At 39.3% G+C, this 18148-nt stretch overlaps 1 protein-coding gene across 1 annotated transcript in view; it reads right to left on the bottom strand.

Moving 5' to 3' along the window:
• The window catches only part of ush2a (Usher syndrome 2A (autosomal recessive, mild)), a 247658-nt gene that overhangs the window by 58773 nt on the left and 170737 nt on the right, over positions 1 to 18148 (bottom strand). Inside the window, exons 62-65 of the mRNA XM_084719301.1 lie at positions 11601 to 11824; positions 10246 to 10585; positions 6821 to 7018; positions 6538 to 6692 (exon numbers count right to left, since the gene is read on the bottom strand). Coding sequence (XP_084575427.1) covers positions 6538 to 6692; positions 6821 to 7018; positions 10246 to 10585; positions 11601 to 11824 — 917 coding nt within the window. The remainder of the gene's footprint in view (positions 1 to 6537; positions 6693 to 6820; positions 7019 to 10245; positions 10586 to 11600; positions 11825 to 18148) is intronic.

The following is an 18148-nucleotide window of genomic DNA, read 5'->3' on the forward strand; positions in this document are numbered from 1 at the left end:
CCTGTGAACGCTGGGTGAATGTGGAGACCACAGAATCACAGGGCAATCTGCTGCTAATGGCAACAGGGATATCCTGCCTTAATAGACTGTCACTAGCACTTCCCCCGCCTGTCCCACACAATGCTATGCAATTAGAACACTGCTACTACAACTAAGGAGACACACGCGCACACGCACACACAAACACACACACAGGTGGTGTGCAGGTATACACACGCAAACACAACGGGGTGGAAGAGAGGAAACAGCAGAGGAGTCACAGAGGAAGATAAGGAAGATGCAGGGAAAGTGTAGTGTCAATCAGTGAGTGCTTCAGTATGCTGTTAACTCAGATGTCTGTCAAGATTTTGCTCAAATGTAAAGAAAATTAAAAACATATATCCACTTACTGTATGTAAAAATACCCAAATAAGGTGAACTTATGGTTAAGTTCACTTAACTTTGCTTTGTTGGACAACTTAACAAGATAATTTGGCTTATTTTGGGTACTTGTCCATAGTCAGTGCAATAGTTACTGTAAATGGTGGTTGACACACCCACAGTTTGGAGAAGCAGAGAGGAGAATCAGCAGGGAAGACATGTAATGAAATACTGTGGACAGGATCAATAACAGAAAGTGTTTTAGCGACTTAAAAAAGGTCCAACCGAAAAAGAAAAAAAAAAATCAGTATCCGTTAAAGACAGCCATTTCCAATGAGAAACTGCCATTATATATACCAAATATTTCTCTCCAAACCAGTCAACCTCCATAGCTGAAATCAGTTATTTTATCTTGCTGAACACAGGAGTCTGACATACCAGATGCACACTGTGAGTATAAGTCTGTCATTCACTGCTTGCTTCAAGCAGCATCGTGGCATCCGCTATCTACATTTTCAAAGTCCCCAGAAACCAAAAACAACCCACTAGCTGAAACCTACAACCTGAAAACGGCAAATTAGCACCTGGGACACTAATGGTACAAACATGAAGAAGCTAACAGCTGTTACCGTTTCTTTTGCAGTAATGTAGCTTCTGTGCTGGTGCCCCTCTCTGCTTCTTCTAACTTGGGGTACTGACCAGCATCTACTGTCGCTAATACACTGAATATGGATAAGTACCTTGTACAACCAAACAATCCAACAATCCAAACTATCCCTTTAACTTTGACTTACAGAAATTAAGACCCAGACATGTGCAGAGCATTGAAGAAGAAAAATGACAATTTCAACAATCCAAATGTAACATAATCAGAATCATTTAAAGCCCAGGAAAATACAATATAGCTTCTTAGATTTCACTGAAATGTAACAAAAACCTGCATACATGAGAGGATGCCTTAGTAGGTGATTCTTCATCTAACCCTTTTTTCTGTATACAAAGTAATGGAAAGTTGGCACAAACAGTGAAATGGGATTGCGAAAGACATATAGAAAAGTGAGAAAGGGAGATGTTGGACACCAGATGACAGTTGTTGCAAAAGAGAAACTGGAGTTTGGACAGTGGGAAGGAGTGAGGATGAGAAAGGAAAGAGACAACAGTTGGAAGACACTGAAGAGTGTGGCGTTAACATCAGGGGAATGACAGGAGACAAATAGCAGAGAGAACAGGACAAAAGGATTCGAAGACAGAGGAGGACCAATCGCTCTTCCTCCCTCTCTAAGTGACCAACCGCATTAGATCAGCACCTTCTGTTGTCACAGCAGGTGAACGTTTGTGTGTGCCTGTGTTTGTTTGTCTCTGCCTGTGTGTGTGTATGTGAGGGGGCTGATGCCAGGTAATTGCAGTGGTGTATTAGGTTAGCCCAAGTTATCCCATAATTGGGACTGTTTGGCCAATTTTCACTGGTGTACAAACTAATCCAACTCACTCCCTTTCCACCCTCTGCTGGGAGTGTGTGTGCTTGTTTGTGTGAATATATGTATGTGTGTGTGAGAGAGAGAGTCAGAGGTAGACAGAGAGAACATGGAAGACAGAGATTGAGTTTGTGGTGTAACTGTGTATGGCTTTAGGAGGGTATGTGCATGTATACAGAGTTCTTCTGTTGGCCATGTAGTTCCCACCTACATGGAAATTTAGTTTCCAGGCACAAGGAGAAAAATTTTACTATGATAGGTCAAATTAATGCATCATTTGCATCATGCTGTTGACTTTATTGTGGTAGATTTATGCAAAATGTTAAGGGCACATTTCAGGTGTATATATTAACACAAACAATTCTGCATAAGGAGTGAAAACAAAACAAATAATTAATGTCAAACACAACTAGCAGAGTGCAAATCTCCACCAGGCAACCCAAAAAGAGTATTTGGATGTAGACATCCATTGTAATCACCAACACTTTGATTAGTAAGTTTAATTTAATTGCATATTTTTTCTCAGTAATTGTAATGGATTACAACTACATTTATTTTTTAAGTTGATTAACAGATCATGATTGGGTATTACAGGTGCATTCTCAAAAAGCTCTGTCTTCACCACTTTGGTTCACCACTTTGTGACAAACTAAGTGGGCAAATAGTCTAATAGTTTAAGAACAATGTTTCTGTACACAACTGTGAGGAATTTATGGATTTTAACATCTACAAACCATGATATCAATAAAAGATTCAGAGAATCCAGAGAAATCTCGGCATTTAAGAGACAAGGATGAAAATCAACATTGAATGTCTATGACCTTTGACTGCTAAGGCAGCACTGATTTAAAAACTCACATAACTGCAACTACAACTGCAAGTTAAGACTTGCCCATGCAACATCACCCAGAAATGCTGACGACATTACTAAGTAATGAACTTGTAGTGAAACTTTTTTCATTATGTTTTCTAGGATTTTACATTTCCTTAGACAAAAAGAACTGAGAACAGAGAAAACAAGAACAAATTACTTAATTATTACTTCTACTCCTCCTGCTGACCCCACTGAGAATCAACAGTCAGTTCTGCTCCAAGCAGCTTTCATCTGCAGCTTTAAAATGATTTCAGCTCACTGTTTTTATTCCCAACAACTCCTCATTTTGAGTCTGATGTTTTCCTCAAACAAGCAGACAGGCAGTCATGAACCTACCGACTGTGTCCAACATGAAATGATAGAGAATTAAAATGATCCTAACTATAGTTAAATGTTGAGTGAATACTGGACATTTTGTGTGTACATGATCAATGTTCACTTGATAAGCTGATAGTATTTTGAACTGTGTTGTAAATAGAAGGATTTCTGCTTGCCAGTGTTTTTAATGCAGCTTTGAAACAGCTTCTCTTTGTTTCACTCACATGCCCTTGCATGTGGATGGCTGTCTGGCTCTAAAAGGTTAGCACATGATGATGACCACACATCACAGACTACTAGGTACTTATAAATGGCAGCTTAGTTATTACTCTATCTATTATACGTATCAAATCTGTGGGCATGGGAGCCAGCCAAAGTAATGTGACTCAGAAACTGAGGGTGACAAATGCAATCATATTCACAAATTCACACATGCAATCACTGTCGATCAATCAACACATTTACAAAAAAATAAAAAGGTGTGGTTAAAATAGTTCACACCAATACATACATATATGAGAGCACCTACACAAATATTGACATATTCTTTTTTCTCTCTTTCTTCATCTCTCTGACCATTTACCACTCCTTCCTTTATCACTGTCCTACATCCATCCATTCCTATTTCATTCAGGTTATCATTCTCCCCAGCATTCATTTATTGTATACATTAATCCAACAATCATCTATTTATCTATAAGCCCCTCACACCCGCTGCAAACAACTGTAGCTCCATCTCAACCCTCCAGTGACACATCTAAATGCCTCGTCTTTACGTAAGAATGTGCTCATCAAAATAATGAGATGTTAAATTAGCCTAAAAAAAAGCCAGAAAGACAGTTTTCAACGTGAGCTTTCATCACCTCTAAGTCGGAGAAATTAATTGTTGTGGTGATATCAGCTCGGCTACAGCCAGAGAGATAGCAGGGGGAGTTCTGTGTGAAGCTATTATGGACGCTATCACAAACATCAGGTAGGCTCAGCAAATCCAGAGCCTCGCATACACGGGGAGAGCGGAAACATGGCTAAATAAAAACTTGTTCCGACATGGGAACAGTGCAGAGTTCACACAGTGTGGGAACATCACACACTGTAATTTCTTTATAACAAAGGTCAGGCACAGGTTTAGAATTTCTAAAATATCACTTGCAGAACAACTGAGCACCTGGATTACCGTGTAAACAACGTTCAGAAATCAGCATTTGAGGAGGATTTTAGAAGAAGGTAAAAGGGCATTTTGCTGAAAGGCCACCAGCCAAACAATGGATCAGATGAGCAGCCATCTGCAGAAGACCAATGCTACTGGTTGTTGTTGTAAGTTTACACAATGTAAAGCAGGGGGTCCAGACAATTTCTCCTTGATAGAACAAAACAGGAACAGACCGATCTATGTACATTCAGACAACTGCATAAGAAAATTAGCGATGAGTTCAACTATACACATAGCTCCACACTGGCTGTGCTTCTATGGACAATATTGCTTGAATCTCACTGAAATAATTCTGACTGGAAATTCCAACTCAGCTATGAAATGGACGCTAAATAAAGTGATCCAATTAAACATCTGTTTACATGCCCCGAAGCACTGATGAGAGTTTAACTTCTTTGACATGTGTCTAATATTACAGAGGAATAATAAGAAGAAGGGGTTTTACTTTGCTAACTGCCATTAAACAAAGAAGTGTTTCTACCTGGTAATTTTCAAAATTGACCCACATTGTATCCTGGGAACAACGATAGCATTTTCAAAATTGTCAAAGTTACTAACAGAAATACTGCATCTGCTACTGACCAGCTCTGTTTTGCTACCACCATGTTTCTGTCCCTACTGTAAACTCATTTGTGACACGTCACCTGCGCCCCCACATGAGGCAGACAAGCACAGAAAGAATACATTTATTCCATCCAGAGAGAAATGATCAGATTTAGTGTTTATGTGGATATTATTTTACTTTTGATCTGATTATCTGAACTCTTAATCAGATTCATTCTGATCTGGTAGTAAAAGATCAGTCTCTTCAGCCACTTTCATTCTGATTATGTGTGGTCCATCTAAACACAGCATAATGTTGACTACTATGGTAAATTACTTGAATAGCTACATTTTGGTGGCAAAAAGCATTGATTCAACATTTATTAACAATTAGACATACACCAACATATGTTATTTTCTCTCTCTGTCACACACATGCACACACACCAACACACATTTTACACACCTTCCTTTTCGTCCAAGTGTTCAGCCTAAATTAAAGGAGTGAACTAAACTACAGAGTAAAGTGGTGCTTAGTTCAATGAAGCTCAGTCCATCTTTAGAGGAGCCATTAGATAATCATACAGGGGGATAATGTCTTTATGAAATGGGGTGCTACAACAGAGGATAGTTTTGGAAAGAATGAGTGTGGGCACGTGTGTGTGTGTGTGTGTGTGTGTGTGTGTGTGTGTGTGTGTGTGTGTGTGTGTGTCTGTGTGTGTGTGTGTGTGTGAGTGAGTGAGTGACAAAGAGAGAGCGCTCTACCTGGAAGACTAGCAGGACAGAGACAAACGGCACAGAGCAAGAATCAATAGAATACACATTTCCTTTCCGACTGAAGGTGCAACCAATAAAATTTTACTGTCTTTTTGTACAAAATAACTTGATAAATGATCAAAGTACTAAAACAGCTGTTCAGACTTTATCTGAAATTGTTGGAGTGAAGGTGTCTCACCAAGCAAAATTGTGTGTATTAGGCATTTATCAAAAGATCTTTATTGTTAGTTCAAAACAGATAGCTTTAATTGACTTTGGACTCCGGGTCTCTGCAGGCAAGGAGGATGATACCTCTGTTTTGGACAAAACTGCACATACCTCTGATACATGTATAGGTGAAGGAGACAGCATCTTGTATTGCATTGTCTTCAGTGCTGACAGACATTACCAAAGGAAGGGCAGGAGAATTTGAGAATTTGTTTCTTGGATGTCAAGACACAATTATTATAAAATAACTGTGTTTAATGTTTTTAACTTGTGATTGTGTAATTTGTTTTTTCTTACCTGATGATGTTTTTATATTATTTCTTTCAGTATGTGAAGTGTGTAAAATATTATATTTATTTTATTTTAAAATATTTAGATTATGAAAATTATGATGACATGTTTCATTGTCTATTTGTACGTGTGAAATATATGCAAAATCAATAAAATACTGTTTAAAAAATAATACAATATATGAATGGAGCATCAAAAGTGTTGCATATCAGTGACAGTCACTTATTATCTCAATAGCTACTGCTGAGATTTCAAGCCTTATAAATAGAGAGGTCATCCCAGATCTGTGTATTTGTTCTGAACTCCCGGCACACCCTGAATGTCACACTCTTAAAAACTTCAGTAAAACTTTAATAATGATGCTGACTTGGTATTATATTTGTGGGACAAGTAAGCATAATGTTAGATACATAAGCTGCTGATGAGCTACAGAATACAGAAATGCAACAGCAAAACTGACATAAAAATAACTGTAGTCTTACCTGTGTACTGTCTGTACAACCAGCCCGGTTACAGACCCTCAGCTGGTAACTGTATTCCTGAAAGGGCCTGATCCCACCAACATCAGTGAAACTGTTTTCATCACCACGGTAACGCTCTTGTCCATCCCGCAGTATTACATAGTGGGTGATGTCACCTGGCAAAATGAAAACGGTACTTTGATTTTTGATAATCAATGTCAGACTTGTCCCATTACTTCACAGGTATGAAACATCTTGTACCACATCTACAGAGAAGGGGATTTCTGGTGATGCACACACACACCATTAGGCCTGGCAGGTGGTTGCCATTGCAGCTGGATGATGTCATCTCGTTCACTTAGGCGACTCCACCGGGGCGGTGCCAATCCCCATGGTTTGTCCTCAGTAGTGGTCACTGTCTTAACTCGACTGGAGCCTCGTCCAAAACTGTTCCAGCCCCTCACTCTATACTCATAGGTGGTGAAGGGCTCCAGGTCAGAGTCTGTTACCATTATGAAGGCAGGAAGGAGAGAAGGAGGACATAGAAAAGTAAATGAAGGAGGGGTGCAAGAAAATAATAATAATATGACATAATAATGTCAGTAAGATTGCCAATACAGGGGATAGTGAAGTGCACAATAGTACAAACTCCAGTTACAGTATGCAAATTTGTAAATAAAAAATTTGCAAATTTGTTGCAAGGCCTATCTGAAGCAGTTCGCATTTGATAATGAACTAGAAAATAGTATTATGGATTAACAGCGAAGAGACCTTTGTCCTTTCTGGTTAATATAAGTGTTACAGGAGGTTTGGGGTAAAATAGCAAGATTTCTGTTTCTGGCAGAAAATACTGAAGGCCAACCAGGTGCTACTCCCGGTGCCTTGCACGGACCACAGCCATCTTTAAATTCAGTCCATTGTGATCGTAATAACTACACACCTGTGAAGTTTTGTGACTGCATCTTACACACTTGTGACACTTTTGACAAAATCTGCCCAAAAGACATACAAACACCTGGCAAAATACTCAAAACAACACCAGCCTTGATGTCTCAGCTGGTAATCAAAACCTGGTATTTTTTAATTCTTTGCAGCATGTTTTTAATTTAATGCACAATTTGTAAAAAATTGACTAAGTTGCAGTCACATATAAAGAGGCTGAAAATGAGTTTAAAGTTCAGGCTACTGTGTACTCCTCCCCAAATAATTCTAATGATTACAAAAAGACTCAGGTGACAATTTTGTACAATATGCACAGTTGATACCATTTATGAAACATATTCTAAAATAACAAGTAGTAACAATGGTTTCAGGTTTGAAAATGTTGAAAAGGTTCTTGCAGTTGTATTGCCAATGTAAGCACACATTATATGAACAGACAGTAGAACAAATACATGCACCATCACTTGTGCATAATAGTAAACAGCAGGGCGTGACTGAAGCATTCTGGGAGACAGGTTGTGACAACCGTTCTGGTGAGGTATACGTACACGAGCATATATACATACAGATGCACTTGCACACACTCCCACACACATGTGCATTATTTTTAGGAGTGTTAAGGGACTGCTGCTGTAAATGAAACCACGTTTTAACCGCCAGTCTGGGACTCTTGTCTTTACAACTGTGATAACTGAGGCAGCAAAATACACACAGTGACACACACATGTAAATAAAACACTGACTGTGTGTACATAGACATGGGCTAAAAGCAGAGGTTGTCTGTTTGATAAAGAACTAATTCCAACAAGTATAGATATCAATTGGGTGTGGACAATACAGTATATATTTATAGCATTCACTGCACATGTGGAGCTATCTGTGTGTGATCTACTCTACATTTTTTTCCCAGAGAAGTATAGAATGATACCCTATGTGTGTGACTGTGTGTGTGGTGTGTATGTGTGCATGAGAAACATCTGGTGTATGGTGGGTGGCGACAGCTTTATGTGCCTCTGCCCAGATGGTGTCACAGCATTGCCTAGAAACTCTTATCCTAACCGCCCCATGCAACACACACACACACACACACACACGCACACACACACAAAGTAAAGGAAACACACACACAGCATTACATTCACTACAGAGGCACACTTATATAGCAACTAACCGGACACTAACACACGCAAAACACATGTAATTATTAGTGCACAACCTCACACACACACACATAACATCCACAACCACAATTAGTCTTGATTAAACAGACGTAACTACCCAGATAAATAATGTGTAGACAGACTGAAAATACTGACACACACGCCCACAAACACCAACACACACACATATACTCCAACTCCCTTTGGGCTGATAAATAGTAGAGAATGTTGAAACGGCATTTAAACGCCCATCTCTAAGTTTTAATGACACGCAAGTGTACAGCTCCGAGAGCGTTACCACGTTACAGCTATCAATGTGCACCGCAACAGCTGCCTTGGTGTGTGTGTGTGTGTGAATGTGGGGAAGGGCATCTGTTTCTGAAGTCCGTTGATTGCAGCGGCTGACACATTTAGAGTAAATGCAGAATCGGTTTCTGCAGGCTTAACATTTCTATGAGCGGCATGTTTCACAGATGGCTGTATTCTGCATTAGTGATTCTTTACAGTGGCTTGGAGGATTGAAGGGAGAGTCCTAATTTCCAGCAAAGTCGTAGGTCAGAAGCAAGAATGCAAATACATTATGAACGGCCAAAGTGTTTAGAACCCAAATACATCACACATACAGAGGCATGCTGACACCAGACAAAAGATTATGATAATAAAATCGATGTAAAGTTCCCTTCAAGATGTTTTAAGACATTCTGCCAGGATTAATATTTTGTTGCCAAAAGGTTACGCTCAGTGCTGCTGCTTGGGCTGGGTTGACAAGTGAAAGGGCAGCACGTGTCAAGATGGCTAGCAAACATCAGAAAGATTTAGCCATACAAGTTAAAGCCTCAGTCAGACCCAGACTCAGATGAGGAGCCTGTTGTGCACCAAAATCAGTAACTAGCAAATGTATCAGAATGCTAAATGAAGTTAGCTTCTTATACTTGTTTTTGTTGTTTGTTAACTTGTAAACAATGCTGGGAAAGTTACTGAAATTTAGCAATTAGTACCTCCGTGAACTTGCATTACTTTACCAATTACTGCCTTGTAAAAGTAATTAGTTACTTGAGAAAGTAACTTTTACATTACTTTTTAATGTCTGTTTAACCCTCTTATAAATTTACACATAGCTATATTATTTTAGTATAACTATAGTATTTTACAGTAGCTATATTATCTAGTGTAATATATTATTTTATTAACTACAACAGCATATAAAAGTAAGGTCTGAGGAAGCGTCTTATGAAACGTCACTCAGGTAATGTGGCTCAACTACAATTCCCATGAAAGAAGCAGGTGTTCAATCTAGATGCTCAGATCACCGACTAACACACAAGCAACTACAACTAAAGTTTCCAAATGCTAATAGGCCTACACGTTTGAAGAGGAGTACAGTGAAGAGCAGTGATTAAAAAGGGTAGCTGAAAAACATGCTTGACTAAAAAGCATTTGGTCAGACTTGAAGAGGTACAGGAGAGATTGAGGAATACGAAAACATTCTTTTAAATACAGATGATGAAATTTCAAAGACAATGTGAAACAATTGTATGAAATACAGTAGTTGTCCCCTAATGTTTAGAAAATCTTGTTACCAATGAAACTCAAACTGAACACACACACACTCAAACACACAGATTACCCGTATAGGTGTATCTGTTGGCATCTCCGCTGTACACCACCTCCTCATGTGACGGGCACAGGCTTCCCTCGACTCGCAGGTTCTCGGTGTGTGTGTAACTGTATGCGTCTGCCATTTTGTAAGTGTTATCACTTCTGTTGGAATGTGTGGACGGGCCTGCAGTGAGAGTTTCATGTGTGATGTTGATGGAAGGTGAGTATGTTGTGGAGGGTGTGTCGGGGTGTGTGTGTGCAGAGAGGACCCATGTGCAGGCGGTTGTAGATGGATCGAGGTCACAGGCGCCACAGTAAGCTGTAGATGCTGCAGCTATGGGACACACAGCACCCTGCAAACACTGGTGCTGCACAGAGGAAGGAGGGAGAGACAGACCGAGATGGAGACAGGGGAGAGGAAAAGAAGGGGAGACAGAAAGGGATACTTTAAGTTTAAAACCTTTAAAAACTTATTGTATAAAAGTTTACTATCATCTTAAATGTTGCAAACAAAGATCTAAAGCGTCTCTCATATACATGCAGATTGTAGCTATGTACGTGTTTGTGTGTGGTATGCATGGTCCTTAATGACATCATTAGAGCTAATGAGAATTCCTACCCTTTGTCCCTGTGTGTGTGTGTGTGTGTGTGTGTGTGTGTGTGTGTGTGTGTGTGTGTGTGTGTGTGTGTGTGTGTGTGTGTGTGTGTGTGTGTGTGTCTCATGCTGACTTAGGAACACACAAACATCACATGACCCCAGTTGATAAATGGAAGATGGCCCAGTCCCCAACTCCTGATGTGACTGTTAGTGTGAGAGATGGAGAGAAGAGAAAGGGGGAGAGAAATTCTATCCAACCACCGATATCCACTGGACGTGCACGCACCAGACATCTTTTCTGCCAGATTAGCCTGAATTTCTGAAACTTTGAAGTCACTCATTAATTTAATGCCTGACATTCGTTGGCAAGTGATATAAATGTCATATCCATAGATTAATTTTAACAGTTTTTGACTTTGTCTTTCTGTACATACGGTAAATTTAGTTTTTCTTGGTAATTTCCTCTGAAGTCTGTAAAGAATTAAAAAGGAATTCTACGGTTTTCTCTCGACTTTACACGTACTACACAGGATATACAGATACAGATACAAAAATATAGAAAACATCTGTTACGAGACTGACAATAAATCAGCTGCAAACGTATATTTTGTTGATTAGACTAGTAGCCCTGCTTTTAAAACACCTCTGGTGGGCATTTAAACCACAGGGATGATGTGTCAGACATATGGCACAACAGGAACGCTACATAGTGGCATTCATTTATGAGTGTATAGACATAAACACAGAGACACACATACAGATGTACACGTCAGGTACAAACACACCTGTATTAACAAGCCGGGAGTGGGTCGGTCGGCACACACGTGTCGTTGGGGATCATAGCCAATCCCGTAGCAGCATTCCTCTTCCTGACGTATGACCTTTGACCCGCAGCACTGCAGTGTCACTGTGGCATTGCCAGCAGGGTGCATCGTGGGATATCCGTCATTGCCCACACAGCAAAGAGATGTTGAAGAGTTTATGTACTCCTGACCACAGCAGATAAAACCTGCAGACAAGAAGACATACATTTAAATTATTAAAACTTTAATTTTTATTAGTTTAAACCTCTTGAAATCAAATTTTGCTACCCCTGTTATTCAAAAATATGCTCTGAGAATTGTACTGGTTCAATAGTTGTTAAGGAAACATTGTGAATTGCTATTGTGGACACGACTCTACCAAAAAATGTCAAACCACAGCACCAAATGCTCACAAGGTCAAGCTTCCGCTGGGCCTCTTGCAACATCGCTATTATTTACATACTGTGGTTATATTTCTACACTCATCAGTGATGTCTGAAATCACTGTATGCATCTATATTACAAAGAACACTGGACATTATATTTTTTCCTCATCACCTCTTCTTGTCCTGCTCTGCTTCTCCATATTTAAGCAGATCATCCTCTAACATTGCTCATCCTATTATTTTGCTTTTTCCTCCTATTACACCTCTCCACAATTTCTGTCGTTTCCCCTGTCCTCCTCCCTCCATAACCTCTCCTCCTACCCTTCACCTCCTTTCTTTTTATGCTCTTCTTCTCTCCATATTGTAAAAAAGTCCTCTACACTTCCCAAACTCCTCCTCTCCTCAATTCCTCTTTCCTATCTGCACACAAACAGTATTTAGGCTGCTCTTAATATTAGTGTGCATCTTCTCTTATCAACTCCTATATACATCCTCCTCTCCTCTTCCCTCCCTCTTCTCCTCCCCTGCACACCTCTTTTCCTCTCCTGTATTCATCTCTTCATACAGCAGTAATATTCAGCCTATGCCATCGAACGAGTGCAGGGGAGACGAAGTGTGTTTTTCTGAGAGCTGCCATCTCTGACAGTGATAGGTGATGTCTTTCTGCTACCACTTCACCTTCAGCAGCAAGGTGACATTTAAAATACATGCTATCACTCCATTTCCCTGTAAATGTTTTGCAGCTGAATATCAAATTTCAAGCATGTTTCTTTGCACTCTCCAGTGCTTCATATTTTAAATCCAAAGAACTTGAGAATGATTGACAAATTGGAACTGTTTTTTTACTGACTGCAGATTTGAGGTAGAAAGGCTCATTCTTGGAGGAGAAAATAATGTTTTTGTTTACAGAATCTGTATTCTGGTTAGAAAAGCTCTAGTCTGCTAAACAAGTCTTTGGTTTAGAGTTGTCACAATACCAGAATTTTAAACTTTGGTACAATATTATTCTGAAAAAAAAATTCAATACTTCTATACCTCTTTCGATACCATGGCAAAAAGGGAAAAAAGTCCAACAGAAAACCACACGGTGCTGACTGAAGACTGAACTGAACTGACATCTTGAATAAGTACATAGATAATTTTTTATAGCTTTGGTACTTTCACTATTATCAAATGTTAGCATTAATTGGTATTGAAAAATACTAAAGTATGGATACTTTTGAAAAATTGTAATTTTGTCAACAAAATCTACACATCAGCGTAGAATAAAGGGATGCACGTTTATTTATTGGCAGAACATGAGTATCGGCCAAAATGTGCCTTGTTGACTGAAACTGTCCAATTAGCGAGTAAGATGACATTCAATGATGGCAGTGGCCGACATTTATCTGTTGTGTCGCATCAGTATTGCACACACAAAATTTTGTGTTGGTTATTTGCGGATGGACGAGGACAACAGGACCTATCATACCCCACAGCTGTATCAAAGAAGAAGCCACTAGGTGGACACAACTCTGGTATGACGTATGATATTTTTCTTTTCCATCTATTAGCAAAATTGTTTTTAAATATCAGTATCAGCCCAGAATTTTACATCCCTAGTAGAATGAAAAAAATCATAAACCCCAATGGTTCCAGTGGGAGTTGTAGGGGGGCATTTTATGCCTTTATTAGAGTGGAGAGATGAAAGGCAGTGAAACTATACTAACTAAATGGATGTGTTTCTACTTCGTTTACCTACGTTAAACAAATGTAATACCCCAACACAGGAAAGAAGTTCAGAAAACATAAATGCTCATATGTGTCAGACTATGGTTAGATCATGGCCATGAGGGTGAAACAAAATCGATACAGAGTAAACATGGTGGCTTCTCTGCAGGTGCCTTCCTAATAACACAAGTTGAGACAATCTGGTTACTCTGACGTCTTAGCCTGTGGGCAGGGACTGTCAAGCTTTGGCCTTGGAATGGATTAGGGCTATAATATTGTCCTGTTATAATACTGAGTCAGCAAAGTAACCCCCTGCTGTGAGGATGCACTGGAAATACAAATGAGCATGGCACGGCACGGCACGGCTCGACTAAAATACCATAACTGTGCTGATGGAAAAAGGACAAATTGTATTTTAATGAGAGAGTCCACTAGTAAAAGCCTCTCATTTGAAATCAGACTGACATATTGTAAGAACCCCTACATCTTTTGTGATTATTTAGTTTAGAGATAAAATAATCTAACTTTCATGAGCTATTTAGCAAATTTATCCTAACAGTTGATGACATGCTGATCTGTGGCACTATCTACCCCCAGCTGTGTTGCCCATTTTATTTGACAGCAGACATTAAACACTAAGTCATTGCTTTGTATCACGGCCTCGCCCTTTAATGGGGCTGCAGCTAGTTGTGGAGTGATAAATAACTTATTGTTTAACAACCTAATCAGCGCTCACTCTTTGCGTGCATGAAATGCTGTTAATTTAAGCAATCATTTCACTTAAAGGCTAAAAGTGGAGAATGACACATATTTTCTCCTGTGCTGTTGCAGTGCATTATATCCTCAACGCATCCATCACCGGCAACATGTGACAGGAAAATGCATGTGTACGTGTGTGTGATTGTGTGACATAAAGGCAGTCTGACGGCTAGTAACTCACTTAGCAGCGGCAGCTGTTGCAGAGCGGGGGCTTGGTGGCCAATTCCCCCAGCGCCTTACTTCAGCTTCAATGACGCGCAAATAAACAGCTCAACACTTTTCCAAAATAGCTTCTCTTCACTCATCCCTCGTCCTCTCGGCATCCTCACCTCTACTCCTCCCTTCCATCCGGACACCAAGCCCTCCACCACTGACAATGTTTACTCATTTGCCTCCCCTCCATTTACTCTCCAGCAGTCCAACTATCCAACTATCTGCTCATTCATCATTCAACACAACTCTGTTCAAACTCTCTGCATACCTCCATTCTCTATCATGCTTCTTTTGATTCTAGGAAATGCCAACTTTATCACATGTGACCTGAAGTTCAGGGGTTCTCTAATCATTCTGTTTTTCCTGCATCTCTAACTTCTACATCAACTTAAATTTCTCTGTCTCTACACGGGCCAGCCATGAAGAATTATGGACGGGGCACAAATTTTTCAAAGTTGGGCTCCACATCTATACCCACTCCAGCAACAGCACTACTTCAGCAGTATTTTATCTAGATAAGTGGAAGTGTAAAGTGTAAATTAATTTGAATTAAAATTAGATGACACAAGCCTGTGTTTTCTCCCAAGCAAAGTTACAGTAAGTACTGCAGTACATTAACCAGTTAAAAGAGATTTTTATTTAGATCATTTTATTTTGATGTTGTAATTTGTGGTTGTTATTGTGGAAATACTACTGATTTTGTGCACAGGGGCCTCCAAATTAACAAAACATGAAAGGATTTAAAGGTTAAGCTAGTTAGCTAAGCTATAGTTTTATTTGCTAGTCTGCCTATGTCCTCATTTTTGCCACGTTCAGCTTTGTTTTTCATTCCTGCATTCCTTTCTTTTTTTCCCCCTGATATCTGGAAATTGCCTCTCTGCTCCTTTCATTTTCTTGTTCTTTCTGTACTCTGACTTTTTCTTTTTTGTGTTTTGACTTAGCTAGTAAGTTCGCTTTATATTAGTGGCACATGTGGGTTCTGGACATCTGACTGACCAAGTGTTTCGACCACACCGAGCTGAAATGTGCTTTAATTAATAAATTCATTAATCATGTAAATACATAAAAATTGTATTGCAAGTGATATAAGTCAGTAAGTCAACTGTTGTACTTGATCCCTGTGTCTCAGGCTGAGGTCATCTGTACCCTGTGACCCTGTTCTAATGGTGGGCCTGTCTCTACAGCTGTCTTTGTATTCTCTACCTACCAGAGCAGCACAATTAATTGAAATATTATTGAAAAGCAAAATGTGTGATAATGACGTACTGTAGAGACGCCCTGGCCTACAAGTCTTGTTCTCCAGATGTAAGAAAACTTGTTGGTTTGGTACAGACCCCAAGAAATGTCACATCATCATGATTTATATATGTATATGTATACATATATAGATAAGTATATTTTGGGGCATTTTATGCCTTTAATGACAGGACAGCTGAAGACGTGACAGGAAATGGGGAGAGAGAGTGGGGGAATAACACGCAGCAAAGGGCCATGGGTGGGAGTCGAACCCACGGCTGCTGCAGAGGACTCACAGCCTCCATACATTGGGCACCTGCTCTACCAACTGAACTATCCAGGTGCTGCACATCATCATGATTTTAATAATTTGCTTCAGTGAAAATGAAAATTGTGATGTAAAAATTATCATTCACACTAATCTAGAATCATATCGCAATTGAACTGTCAAAATAATCACCATATTTCTTTTTAAAATATTGTGTAGCCCTATTATAATCCTTTTTATCCATGTCCTACCTTTTATTTTTTTCTCTGTCCTTGATGCTTTTCCTATCATGCTCTTCATCTCTCTTACATTTCTCTCAATCATGACTGTTTGCTCTCATCCTCTTTTCTCCTCATCATCTTCATGTCTTCCTCTTGTTTCCACCTGCCTCTGTTCCTTCCACTGTTGTTCTCTCCATCCCTCTCTCTGCATCCCCTCAGCTCATAGGTCTGTATCATTTGTTTATTGTTCAGCTGCTAAACTTCACTATTATATTATCACCCATTCAGCAGAAATCCAATCCCTGTCTTTGTAAGCGTTATCTGTGTATGGGTGTGTGTGACATGCTTGTACATTTGTGTTTTGAAACACACACCTCCTGTTTTCTCTATCAGCTGTGTGTGTGTGTTTGTGCATGTGTATGCATGTGCGTGTATGTGTTGACAACATTTTATCACACACCTCTTGTTTTCTCTCTTGCATTGCAGAATGCTTCAGCTCTAATCTTCAGATTTACGTTGGATTTGCATACATTCGTTAATAGCGTCGGGAGCGCTGCGTCAACACAAGGTGCTTAGACAACGTGAATTATTATTAGGGTTTCAGTCATTCCACTTAATGATAAGTCAATATTTAGCCCTGCCAATGAACTACTGATAAAAATGTGTGTTGTGGATTAGGGTTATCCGAGCTCTCTAGGAGACCAAAACCCCTCCGCAACTTTAAACAAACCAAACACTTTTAAATACCTGAATATATTACAAGGGGTTTGGCACAAAGTGCAGTGCAAGTGCACACATACACAGGTTCTGTGCATGCATACCAGCATACACACACACACACACACACACACACACACACACACACACACACACACACACACACACACACACACACACACACACACTCAGCTTTCATATACACAGACTTGTAGCACACATCTGTGCATGCACACACTTACACACACAAAGAAAGGATAAAGCACATAAAAACTGATATACTTACAAAATGATGCTATTATATCTGTGTATGTGTTGGCCATAAGTTACAAGATTTTGTGGAAAAGAAACACCAAATATATGTTTGAAAATGTGTTGATTGGAGAAAGCCTTCTTGTGGCTTCTATTTCATTAACAAAGAAAAAAGTACTTGCAAATAAAGGATATATTCATGCAGATTAGAGATGGGCAATATCGTCATAGGAGACAAGATATCCTCTTAGATTTTGGATATTGTTATCTCATGATATGGTATAAGTGTTTTATTTTCTTGTGTTTAGAGGATGCATTACAGTAATATGATTTTTGTGAACTTACCAGACTGTTCTGGCTGTTCTATTATTATTATTATTATTATTATTATTACCCACTTAGTCACTATGTCCACATTACCGATTGTAGGATTATTTATCAAAAATCTCACTGTGTTTATTTTGTTAAAGTACCTATAGTCATGCCTACAATATTATTGCAATATCAATAAATATTGATATTGAGGTATTTGGTCAAAATATTGTGATATTTGAGTTATGGGATTGTATTGGCAGAATATGGCAGAAATTGAATATAATAAACATAATGTCATTATTGTATAACCACCTGAAAATAAGACTCATTGTACTTTTGTTACCTTAGAATGAGCTGTTTATATCTACAGAGCAGGTCCTCTTCCACAGAGATCTCTATGTTGCACTGCCATGTTTCTACAGTAGCCCAGAACAGACAAACCAAACACTGGCT

Source organism: Lutjanus erythropterus, chromosome 1 (genome assembly GCF_056507025.1).
Source record: "Lutjanus erythropterus isolate fLutEry1 chromosome 1, fLutEry1.hap2, whole genome shotgun sequence".
Classification (NCBI taxonomy): Eukaryota; Metazoa; Chordata; class Actinopteri; order Lutjaniformes; family Lutjanidae; genus Lutjanus; species Lutjanus erythropterus.